Source organism: Lytechinus pictus, chromosome 11 (assembly GCF_037042905.1).
Source record: "Lytechinus pictus isolate F3 Inbred chromosome 11, Lp3.0, whole genome shotgun sequence".
Taxonomy (NCBI): Eukaryota; Metazoa; Echinodermata; class Echinoidea; order Temnopleuroida; family Toxopneustidae; genus Lytechinus; species Lytechinus pictus.
In genome coordinates this window covers 5,601,184-5,612,846 of record NC_087255.1, presented here as the reverse complement: position 1 = coordinate 5,612,846, position 11,663 = coordinate 5,601,184, and the positions used below count along the sequence as shown (strand labels likewise).

At 36.8% G+C, this 11,663-nt stretch overlaps 1 protein-coding gene across 1 annotated transcript; it reads left to right on the top strand.

Annotated features, from left to right (window-relative positions):
• The first annotated feature begins 1,540 nt into the window (after window positions 1-1,540).
• Window positions 1,541-9,917, top strand: LOC129271414 (intraflagellar transport protein 25 homolog). Its single transcript, XM_054908775.2, has 4 exons — window positions 1,541-1,834; window positions 4,790-4,896; window positions 6,095-6,207; window positions 6,716-9,917. The coding sequence occupies exons 1-4, from the start codon at window positions 1,743-1,745 to the stop codon at window positions 6,821-6,823; spliced, it is 420 nt and encodes a 139-aa protein (XP_054764750.1). The 5' UTR covers window positions 1,541-1,742; the 3' UTR covers window positions 6,824-9,917.
• Window positions 9,918-11,663: the final 1,746 nt, after the last annotated feature.

Below are 11,663 nucleotides of genomic sequence, written 5' to 3'. Positions count from 1 at the left end.
TTCTGAATAAAAGAAAAGTTATAAGAGAAAATTCATCAACTTGTATTTTTTGTCCCACTTCACCCCGGTCTCCCCTATTGCTAAAAGTAATGATGGTAAATATAAATATTTTATGTGTAAATCAATTGTAAAAAGTCTATGGCTAGCTTTTTTGCAGTGACTCATGAATATGATACATATTTCACTAATCAAATAATGATTTAGGATGCAGGATGTGTATACCAAAAACAATTCGTGCTATGAGCTGATTACACTGACCTGTCAATGACTGTTTGCAGTGTCTCGTGATAGAAAAATCTCTCTTGACAACTGGCATACAGTGCTAAGCCCATTTCAGATTAAAGTAGGCCTACAAGAAATGTATCTCAAGGGATTTCAATATACAATTGTTACGAGCGCGAAGCGTGAGCTTATTTTTGTTTGCGACCTAAAACCGGGACATTCTAGTCAGCTACTGACGTTCGCATTGCGAAAAAAATATCTTGAAAATTTGCGAATAAAGATGGTGGAACTAAATGCCCTATTATTTCAGTCTAAATTGCGTACTGACAATGTGAAAGCAATTTACGGGAACTTTTAGCCCAGCGTGTCGTTGGGCGCGGGCGCTGTGGGTGGCTGCTGGGCTAGTGGTTTTGAATCTCGCGCCTTGCCTGCTTATTAGACCATACTGCCGCTGCGCGCGCATGCTCCTAACTTTAGGAATTTATCCCGAAGGGTATGTTTCGGGGCGATGTGAATGCAGGAATAATTAATGGGTATTTTTTAGCCTAAAAATGTTCTCGTAATTTAACGGGGATTCTTGTGATCGAGGCGGTTTGAAACCGCCTCTTTTTTCTCAACGGAAAACACGTACGTATATAAGACTCCGCATAACCTGCATCACACACAATGCATTACAAAGATAATGAAAGAAGTCGAGACGTTTGGAAAATATGCTGGGCCAAAAATCAATTGGACTAAATCAAATCTTATGAAAATGAATATAAACAACGGTGAAACTAACAATCTTTTTACTGAAGATCCTATAAAATGTCTTGGCAGACTTGGTGTCCTCCCCAAATAAAACTGAATTTTTTTTTCTATTTCCTTAAAAACGTCTTTTGGGACTATCATCAGGAAAGAAACATAGTTTAATTTTGAAAATGCATACACATTCAAAAGTTTTATTTTACCATAATATTGTAAGATCTCTTGCTTCCACCAACCAATAAGTCTTTTAATTTTACTCAAGATTTCCTTATAGTTCAAAATCATCTTTGACTTTAGAATCCCGTGCGAAATATACCCCTAAGATTTTAATATGTTGTAACCAATGTCCAAAAAGTGGTAAACTAGGTCTATCTCTTTCTTCTCCCAACCACAAAAAAGTTTGTTTTATTAATCTTCAATCCACTTAAATTTTTTTTACTCTATGGATCGAATCCATATCTTTTAGAAACAATGTAATGTCATCTGCATACAGAACTTCTTTTATTTCCCGTTTCCCAAATCCTATCCCTTTACTTTCATCATCTCTCCTGATATAATGAGCTAATAGTTCAATCGCTATGATAAATAAATGTGGAGAGAGTGGATCTCCCTGCCTTACTCCTCTATTAACTTCAAAATATCTCACTTCACTGCACTAAAAGTGAAGTGGAAGAACGCCATCTCGTGCTCAAACACCGTGGTTACGGGTGACGCATATTTTCTGGGATTAAATAAAAACACCTGATAAATTTCGGTAAATCATCACGGTCATCATGTTTGACGTAGCGCTAGCAGAAGCAGGGGCTCAAGTGCCTATTTCAACGTCAAGTGATGAAAATTTTCCTCCCGAGAATATAATTGATGGGTAAGATAGCCCTGATTGGGCTTGCACTATTCATTTTATTCTATACTTAGTCCCAGGTGTCCAATACCGTGTCAGTTTTACCCACTGAACTACAAGTTCAACTAAAAAAAAGAGTATTGCCGGACACCTTTAATTTTTTATTTCAGTGCTTTAAAAATGACAACTAGAGGAAATGCAATGAAGAAAATTTCGCACTTGCTGTGCCAAATATTATGAAAATTATGAATATGATGAAATTATTTAATATTTACCTAGGCCTACCATTTTCTTTGCATCGCACTTGCCGCAGGCCGCATTCGCATAGGCCTACCCCTCCACGGCCACGAAAAACAAATATTTTCGTGCGTGACAAATTACATCATGATTCCAGACGTGCGCCGGGCGGGTTAAGAATATATTCTTTGTTATAATGATGTAAAGAAGAATTGGTGTGATTTTGTTCTTAATATATCATATCATGAGTAAATTTGTTTGCTTTTTTTTATATCGAATCTGAGCAGATGTTGGAAATATAATTTGTGTTGCTAACTAATTTTATGTTTTCTTTTTAACTGCATATTCCAGGGCACTTTCCAATATTATGCTCGTTTGTATATCGTGATGCTCATCAAGTTCTATCGATGCGCTGCCGATCGTCGACTAAAATAAAGCTCTAGTCACGGTAAACCTTGCGCACGGGTACCTTGAGAACTAGCCGTCGACGATCACCCACAATACACCGCACCTCAACATTCGATCAAAGGAGCGGACGAGAAAGAAATTCGGCAAATCAGGCCTTATTTCTGTCAGAAAATATATCAATTGTTATTGCAAAACTATGTTATATGATATTTTAAGCATTTTCTGTCATTTTAGAGATAAATAAGGTAAACTAAAAGTTGGATTTTTTGCCTTGTTTTTGCAATCTTGTTCTATGTATTGCTCTGTGAAATTAAACTGCGGAAGTCTTACGGTACAAAATTGTTTTCGTACGTAGTAATATGCGCGTCCGGAATCATGATACTGTCCGGTAATACAATATGTGACTGTACAATAGTGGTTCTACCAAGTAACGTTTGACCTCTAACGCTACTACATGTTACGTTGGAGGGGTGGACATGGTGGAGGCACAAACAGGATGGGGGGGGGGTAGCCTGGAGGTAATTGGAGAGTAACTAAAACAAGTTGTAGTATATTGCTGTAGACTTATACAAGCTTAAATGGTAATGAATGCAATGCCTAACTGCCTAACATTAGCCCTAGCCTAGGGCCTAGCCACCAGCCTAGCCGCCATTGAATTCAAACAGTGCGCTAGTCGATGTCAACATAATATCAGGTTTCATAACAAGATTATTGCAAGTTGTGAAAAATAGACGGTGAACTGGGGGAAATTGAGGTCACTGAATCTATTTTTAGCACTCTCAAGCCTCGTAATTGCCGTCTCTATGTCCTGCAGTGGTATTAACCTGTCCCCATAAACAAGGATAGTCTCAATTCATCAAGACATGATTTGTCTTGGTTTATGATGATATCCTTATTTTCTGGGACAATCCCAATTTTTGGACCGGCGCCTCAGACTCTGAGGCACCAGTCCAAAAATTGGGATTGGGATGGGTTGAAAAAAATCTGGAAAAGGGGTGGGGGAAAAGAGGGAGAATTGTGACTGTGAGAAAATAAAAGAAAACATATTAAAAACAATTATTTATTACCCGTAGCAGTTGAAATAACAGCCCCCATCTAAAAAATAACTTGGCGCCATCCCTGATAAAATGCATCAGAGTGCAATCAAACGACCCCAAAAAATGTTAAATGTTGATATGTCACGCATTTTCTATCAATGCTGACGGTGGCGGGCGGTGTGCAAAGAAGATCATGCCTACGTAGGACATGTCTGGAGGTGTCTTTCCAAGGACCATTCTTCGTATCGCCCAAATCGGCTTTGTGAAACAGTTGAGTGATATCTCGTTCTACGTAGAACGGTTCTACCAAGACCATTTCCTGAAACAATCCCCAGGATTCCGTTCCAAGCTTGTGCTGTTACAGCAGTGCAGCATTAGAGACCTGGCCATGGGTAATTATTAGCCTTGAGGACTCCGTGATGATAATTATTTTTATATACTTTTTCATCAGGGAGCCTTGAAATGGTTGCCATATATGCATAAGCGAGACTTGTCAACAAGGATGGATTTCCCTAGGAAATCCATAATTAGAGGGTGAAATCAGTTTGTTTCTCTTGATTTTATTCATCTATGAACCTTCATACACCTAATGCGTACATGAAGGGATTAAAAATATTTTAGTATAAATACGAAAAAGGAGAGGTTTCTTACCAGACCGATCTTGTGTAGATCCCTCGATCCATTTGTAAACACCAAAAATACAATAGGCTTCACCCTTGAACCGCTTCGTTATGACGTAGCTTCGATAAGCGATGTTACAAAATGCCGTTTCAAAGAACAATTTATAGATGAAAATTATTATTTAACAAATAATAAAATTTGAAACTTGATTATAAATAACTATTATTAAATAAAATCAAGAGAAACAAACCGATTTCACCCTCTAATTATGGATTTCCTAGGGAAAGCCATCCTTGTTGACAAGTCTCGCTTATGCATATATGGCAACCATTTCAAGGCTCTGTGATGAAAAAGTGTATGTAAAAATATTTAAAAATATCATCATGGCTAGGTAATTATTGTTTTGTTACTGGGGTGCTGAGAATTGTCAGAGTACCCCAGTACAGAGTACCCCAGTAACAAAAGATAATCCTCCATTGCCAGGTAATTGTTGTGCAGAATAGAGCTTTAACACTTGACTTTGATTTGACTTTCAAGTATTCTACCATAGAATGAAAAGTTAATGGTAATTATAGGTTGACATTGCTAGATGTATGGGTAGTCTACTCATGTGTTTTTTACTTTTCAGTGCTATAATGTGAGAGCTTTTTTCCCTGTGTTTTACCTATTTCTCCAGCAAATCAGAGACATTCTGGGCCACCACGGGATTGTTCCCACAGGAGTTCATCATCTCATTTACGTCTTTGATGTCACTGGAACAGATTAAAATCAACTGTTATCAGGGTAGGTTGCATTGCACACTCCCTAGGGCCGTCTGCACCAGCCCGAGTTTTCAAATTAGCGTGCTATTTCTGATCCGGCAAATTATCCCGATCTGAACAATCTCGAGATTATTTGTAATGGAGACGCAATTATCGTGCTAGTTCGCAGGATTAATCTCGAGATTGCAATCCCAAGTCAACTTGGGAATATGTGCAAAATAGCGCGCTATTTTACAATTATCCCGCTAATTCGCAGGTTCAGATGCACTCGGGATTATTTATTCACGGCGTCAGACCATAATCCATCGATGCCTCGCTAAGGCAGGAATCACTCTTCTTGCGATGGTGGAGACGGGGTTTCTTGAATCTCGAGATTAATCGCGAAGAGGGCCGATCGGGCTAAAATCTCGAGATTGAGCAAACTCGGGCTGGTGCAGCACCGCCTCCTGACGTAATAGCACATTTTAACATTCATTTTGCAGACGCTTTCTGCACTTTCTGCAATGTTTAAAATCTATTGAAACTTCCTGTCAAATCATAAAGGACAGATTAGAGGTCATTGTCGAAAGTTGTTGGACCAGGACAGCACATCTTCTTAAAGATTACGGACCGGACAAAATATTGCAAGTATGTCGTTTGTTCAGAGTCCAGGACAACACTGCTGTTTTGATACACCGATTTTCGACAAAGACTGCTTTGTTATGAATGGCTCTTGGTAAAAGATTCTCTGTGTCATAGAAAGTGTCTGTGAAGTGCTTGCGAAAATGCTCTGATGTACCAACAAGGAAGCCATGGTACAAACACAAGAGCTTGTTTGTATTACTAATGATTCTTTTTTAGATAAAGCATAAGAGCCAAACTTTAAGATGTGATCTTTTTCTTTTCTGTCCATATGCCTTGCTAAATATTGAATCATGTTTTTGAATATTATCTACCACATGTATGCATATTGAATTAAAAGAAAGACTTGGCTGTGGCCACGTTCATAAAAGTATGGGGACTTTTGTCGTTTTGGTAATTACCAGTGTAACGGCTCAGCAGCCAATCCCAATCAAGTTTTCTGTGGTAGTTACAATACTTTCAGAGTTGCCATCTATAACTAGGAATAAAATGAAGGATGTTGAGTTTATAGACTATTGCAGCTACCTGCATGCACTGATTAGAAAATGTACTATGTGAAAAAGTGTGTAGTAACTCTCTTCTCTTTTCTTGATTCACAGTGAAAGGTTTAGCCATAGAACGCAGTGTGGAGAATGAACCTGTCAACTTTGAGCAGTTTTGTGAAAAAGATTTGGGTCCATCCGATGCTTCATTACAAACAGAGGAATTTCCTGTGAGTGGAATTTCTCAAAGTGACTTTAAACAATTATTGTCTGATTTTTATTGTGTTGATAAAGTGTTCTGATTTTCATGTACACAAGTTTTTGTTCTCTTCTTAAGTTGCAAAGTACAAGATCTGAGTGTTTCTCAGTCAATAACATTTATTATTTATTATTAATTATTTATATATCCTTTTATCTTATTGTTGATTGATTGATCAATTTATTTATTCATTTTTTATTGATTCATATTATTAATTTATTTATCTATTGAATAATTTAATATATGAATGTATTTATTCCTACATTTATTCAATATTATACATTTGTCATTCAACACTTATAAAAACACATGTTTAATGATATCAAATTACGTGTTTTCATATTTGAAAATAAAGAGTAATAAATAAATCAGTAAAGATATTCATCATAAAGCAAGATCAAATTAGCATCAATTATAGCAGCAAAAGGAAAATTTAAGTCAATTAACCACCATTTATTTATCCATCATTTCTCTTTCAGGGGGAGAATTCAAGTGCAAGGCACCTCAAGTTCGTTATTAAGTCTGGGTATGACCACTTTGTCTTTGTAAATAAAGTTTGTGTGAACGGCATGGCATCCAGGGAATAAATTGACTGTTTCGAATACTACAAGCTCCTTCAGACACGAGGAAAATGATGTGAGACCATCATGTCTCTCAGAGAGAGGGTGACATTACCATTTATCACTATAAGAATTCTTATACAAAACTGGGCCCCGTCTAACAAAGAGTTGAGATTGATCTGATGAATCACAACTATGGACGGCCAGCAACGTCAACATCTATTATGCATGTTTGTTCAAAATAATTTCAAACTATGATGTATATTCATGCATTTATTGTTTTCTTGAAAATTCACTGTGCTTCTCTTTGTTTACAAGCGACATTGTGCAAATTTTCTGTAGAAAAAATTATGACTCTGATGGATTTCCATAGTTACAATTGATTGGATCAATCGTAACTCTTTGTAAGACTGGGCCCAGGAATACCTTAACCCTAAACAGGCCAGGGGGGGTTGAATCAACCCTCCCTCAACATTTTCTGCAATCATTCCGCCGCACGAAATTTTTTGACCGCGCCACTCGCAGAGTTTATACTTGTAAGTCTCGCGCATCTTTTGAGACCAAATTTACGACGCCCGGGTACGCGGTTCTGAAATTACGCAACATTTTATAAGTGCATGTCAGACCAAAAATTGTTCCAAAACGTGATTTTGTGTACAAAGTCAATGCAAATTGAGTTTTCTCATCTTATTCATAAAGATATGATTATTTTTACTTTAAACAGCTGAAATCAATTGATTTTAGCATAATTTTCCTTAAAAAAGGTTATGCAATAAATCTGGTGAAAAAACAAAGAAAAACAAAAGGTTGAAAAACAAAGAAATACATAAGAAATTCATAAAACAATAAAATACATAAGAAATTGATTTCCAAACCAAAGTTTTTTTCAATTGCGATTGTTAAGAATGCTACAAAGAATATCTTTACCAAAAATTAGCATTCTAGGAGCTTTATTTAGTGAATTAGAGCAAAAAGTATGATTTATGCATAAATTAGCATAATTAATTCAAATAAAATCAAATCTCATTATTTTGGAAAATTTTACCATACAGCCTTGTAGATTACAAAATTTTTGCGGCGCTCGCACGATCAGCGGCCGAGATCTCAGGGGGGGGGGGTGAATCAACCCCCCCCCCCCCCCCAGCCACAGAACAGCCAAAAAAGCCCGGCCTAGTTCGGGTTAAGGTCCACCTGTTTATAAAGACCACATGTTGGTTTCCCTAGAATCATTTTTCACATTCTTTTGTCTGCCTTGGATTATGACAACCATATGCCTAGACCAAAAGCTTCAGTCTCTGTTTTGGTTGTTCCGCTGAACTGCGTTGGCTCCACTCAATGGGGATTATAGTAAAATGTCAGAAATTGTTAAATAAATCCCCAGAAACGACGGTTATTCCTGTCTGCTGCAGAGCTTTTGTGTATGGTATGGCTACCTCAGGTGGTCTTTATAAACAGGCTTGACTTTATACATACTTATGGAAATATCATATTGTTCAATATGTTGCCAAGCTTCACATCAAATTTGTCTGTATAACTCAAGTACTCAATTGATGAATGTCCTGGATTGTAGAAGACGAATGAGAAGGACAGCATCATAAATAGTATCCTTGAAAATGAATCATCCTTGTTCGACTATCATCTGGATCAGGGGCGGATCCAGGATTTTTCAAGCTAGAGGGGGGGGGGGGCTCATTTTCCTGAGGAAAAATTTGACAAGAAAAAAAGAAAAGAAAGGGTTTTAACCAAAAATTAAGGGTTTTTCGTCGAGGAAAAAATTGACAAGCAAAAGAAAATAAAGGTCTTCACTTTCAAAAGGGGGAGGGCACACTTCTGTTTTAACAGCATTTTTACATTACAAATTTTGATTGTGCCTCTCAAAGGGGGGGGGGGGGGCATGGGCCGGCTGTGCCCCCCTGGATCCGCCAGTGATCTGGATAAAACCTCAAGTCAATGCTACTATGTGACTATAAAGTGTAGCTTTGAGACACTTATGGATACAAAATAATGAATTTATAGGAAGATTTTTTGTAGATGATTATTCCTCGAGTTATGTCAAAGACCACTTGTTTATGTAAATCCTCAAATTGAATGGAGTGGATTTTAGAAAATAGCAAAGGAATTGAGTTTTTTCAAAGTAAGTCTCTGAAACATTGATAGTCTTTATTACTACTTTAATTTATGATCTTGAGTCTAGACTTCATAAAGATATTCTTATTGAATCTTTGTAACTGTGCTAGTAGGCCTACTGATTTAATCACTGAGAAAATATTGTCGCATGGAGTTGATCCTGGGAACCGTTTCATCAACATTTTGTCCAAAAAGTCACATCTGACATCTTTCCTTGATTCTGAGTGGCTGAGAAGTACTGCTACTATGGTAACTGTCGGATAAAATGAGACTAGTCAGATAAAACGTCTGACAAGTCCTTTCATGAAATGCTCCCTAGCTAGGTCAGGACATAATTTTTTTTTTTTGGGGGGGAGGCATTGTGTAAATTTCTTCAAGATTTTCTGATGAAAAAGTATTTTGTTCCAAAAAAGGATGCAGCTGTGTAAAAAAGAAATATGAGAAAAAAAAAGGTATTCACACAAAAAGATCGAAGGAGGTACTCTAAGAAAGAGCAGGCATAAGACAATTTGGGATGAAAAGGTGGAAGAGGGTATGTTCCCCAAGTAACCCCTTGATCTGTTTTGGTCCAGTACATTGACATCATTTTGAGTTTATCATGAAGACGGTAAACCACTTTGTTTTTTAGTTTGAATATTGGGTTTAAACAAGAAGTTTCTGGCATGTATTTTATAAACTTCCCCCCAAATCCATGGTTTGAATATATGCATGTTAGATTTTTTTTTCAAGTTTCATTGCTCCTTGTATGTAACCATGGACCTGGAACATTCTAAACAATTTAATGTTCATTTGAAATGACCTTTGTTTGATTTTTTATTCTCTTTTATACAAACATAATACTTAGTACTAGGGTTACTGTTCCAAATACATGTTGGTAATTTCTATAGATTTTGTTCTCTTCAAATTGATCACATTGTGTTGTACATAGGTGTTCTAGCTAAAGTGTATATATTGTATGAAATAAAGAATATATGTAATGTGTTTGTATAGATTATATGTAAGCAGTTCATTTATTTATTTCTTTATTTGATGTGTCATTGTGATCCTTGTAGATGTGGACGTTAAAGTGACAAATCATATTTTACCTTATCAAATGATTTTTTAATAGTAAAGAAAGAAGTTATCAAGAAAGAGTCAAGATAATAGAGAGAGAGAGGGGGGGAGCATGATCAAAGAGAAGGAGAGGGGGGAGTGACTGAGAGATAGATAAAAGATGTATATAGGAAGAGGGAGAAAGGGGAAAAATTAAAGCTAAATGAACGTAGTTGCAGTAAAACACTGATTTCGTGAGAAAGTCTGTAAAACCAAGGTAAAGTATTGATATATCATCGTGGATCTAGATCTGGTACAGTTACATAAACTGAACTTTGTGAAATCCTAATATCTAGCTAAAAAACGATCACACTGAAGATCGCCAACACAGATAGGCACACGTGGGACAGTGTATTTTTATTGCTGGAATAAAGACCCGACGGAAGTGACCGAATCTGCGCTTATTTTGCTTATTTCTCAGCAATTACACAATTTCTTCCAGAATCCTTTGGCACATATTTTTTATTCATACAAACAGACACTTTGGTGATAATTATATTAAATTCTGTAAAGTCATTTTGAGATCGTTCCCAAAACTGGAATTTACCTTTAAGTTGGGTGAATGTGTATAAGCTTAGTATCGCAGAAATGCTTAAATGTTGAAATCTTTATTTAATTTTGAAATGTGTAGTTGTAAGGGAAAATAGCTCCAGGATTGGGGCGATTAAGACCCGGGGATTAAGATTCTTGATTTCAAAATTCATATTTTTTTCAAACAGATGGAAATCATGATAGCATCGATAATCAAAATGCACAGACAGATTATTTTGTTTTAATTCAGGGAAAGTGGCTTTTGTCCTGGGAAATGGTTTCATACAAAAACAAAAGGGACAACAAATCGGGGTTTAATTATTCAAAATTGTAACTTCCCCCCCCCCCCACATTGGTAAGTTTTATTAATTGCATTGATTGGATGATATAATTATACTAAAGTCAAACCTATTTCAGCACTTAAATTTGGTCTGCCATTGGAGCCTATCCGTGAAAGACCTCTTTTCTTGCCTCCCTTAGGAAATTTTTATTTACACTCTTTTTTTTGTCTGTACCGTACTTTGACTTTTAAAACTTGGCATAGCCGAGCAGACACAAGAACAGATCGACGTGGAAATTTTCATTTAGGCCCATATATATATTAAAACCGCAAAAATTCAATGAACCTTGGTCAATAAAAGATGTCATATTATTAATTTATTTTTAAAAATTGGTAGTGACAATCAATAAGAGCTCATTTAGGAGAGAGAGCAAGAGGAAGAAAGGCAGAGGTGGGGAGGAGGAGGGGCGGTGTAGCGGCCGGCTGCGGGCCGGGGACGTGCTTGTCATCGTGAGGAGGGGTACGTGGCGAAGAGTCGGTGGGTCGGGAACATAGAGTTATATAAATACGTATTTAACTCTATTATGGTCGAGAATAAAAGGGATAATTTTAGTCTGCCACCACAGACTCGTATTTGACAATTATACCATGTCTAGAGTAAAGACTAGACTCAGGGGTGGAAATCTCCCAAAAGGTAGGGGGGACATGGGGCTGGAAATTTGACAAGCAAAAAAAAAAAGGGTTATCACCCCCAAATTTAAGGTAATTTCGACGAAAATAAATGTTTTATTTCGATTTTGAATGATGTATTTCTTACCATCATAAAAGACCACAAAT

Bases quoted from the DNA above. Each gene is read 5' to 3' on its own strand.
- LOC129271414 (XM_054908775.2), top strand. From the start codon at position 1,743: ATGTTTGACGTAGCGCTAGCAGAAGCAGGGGCTCAAGTGCCTATTTCA. The intron at 1,835-4,789 runs GTAAGATAGCCC...CTATTTCTCCAG, and splicing joins CCCGAGAATATAATTGATGG to CAAATCAGAGACATTCTGGG. The intron at 4,897-6,094 runs GTAGGTTGCATT...CTTGATTCACAG, and splicing joins TAAAATCAACTGTTATCAGG to TGAAAGGTTTAGCCATAGAA.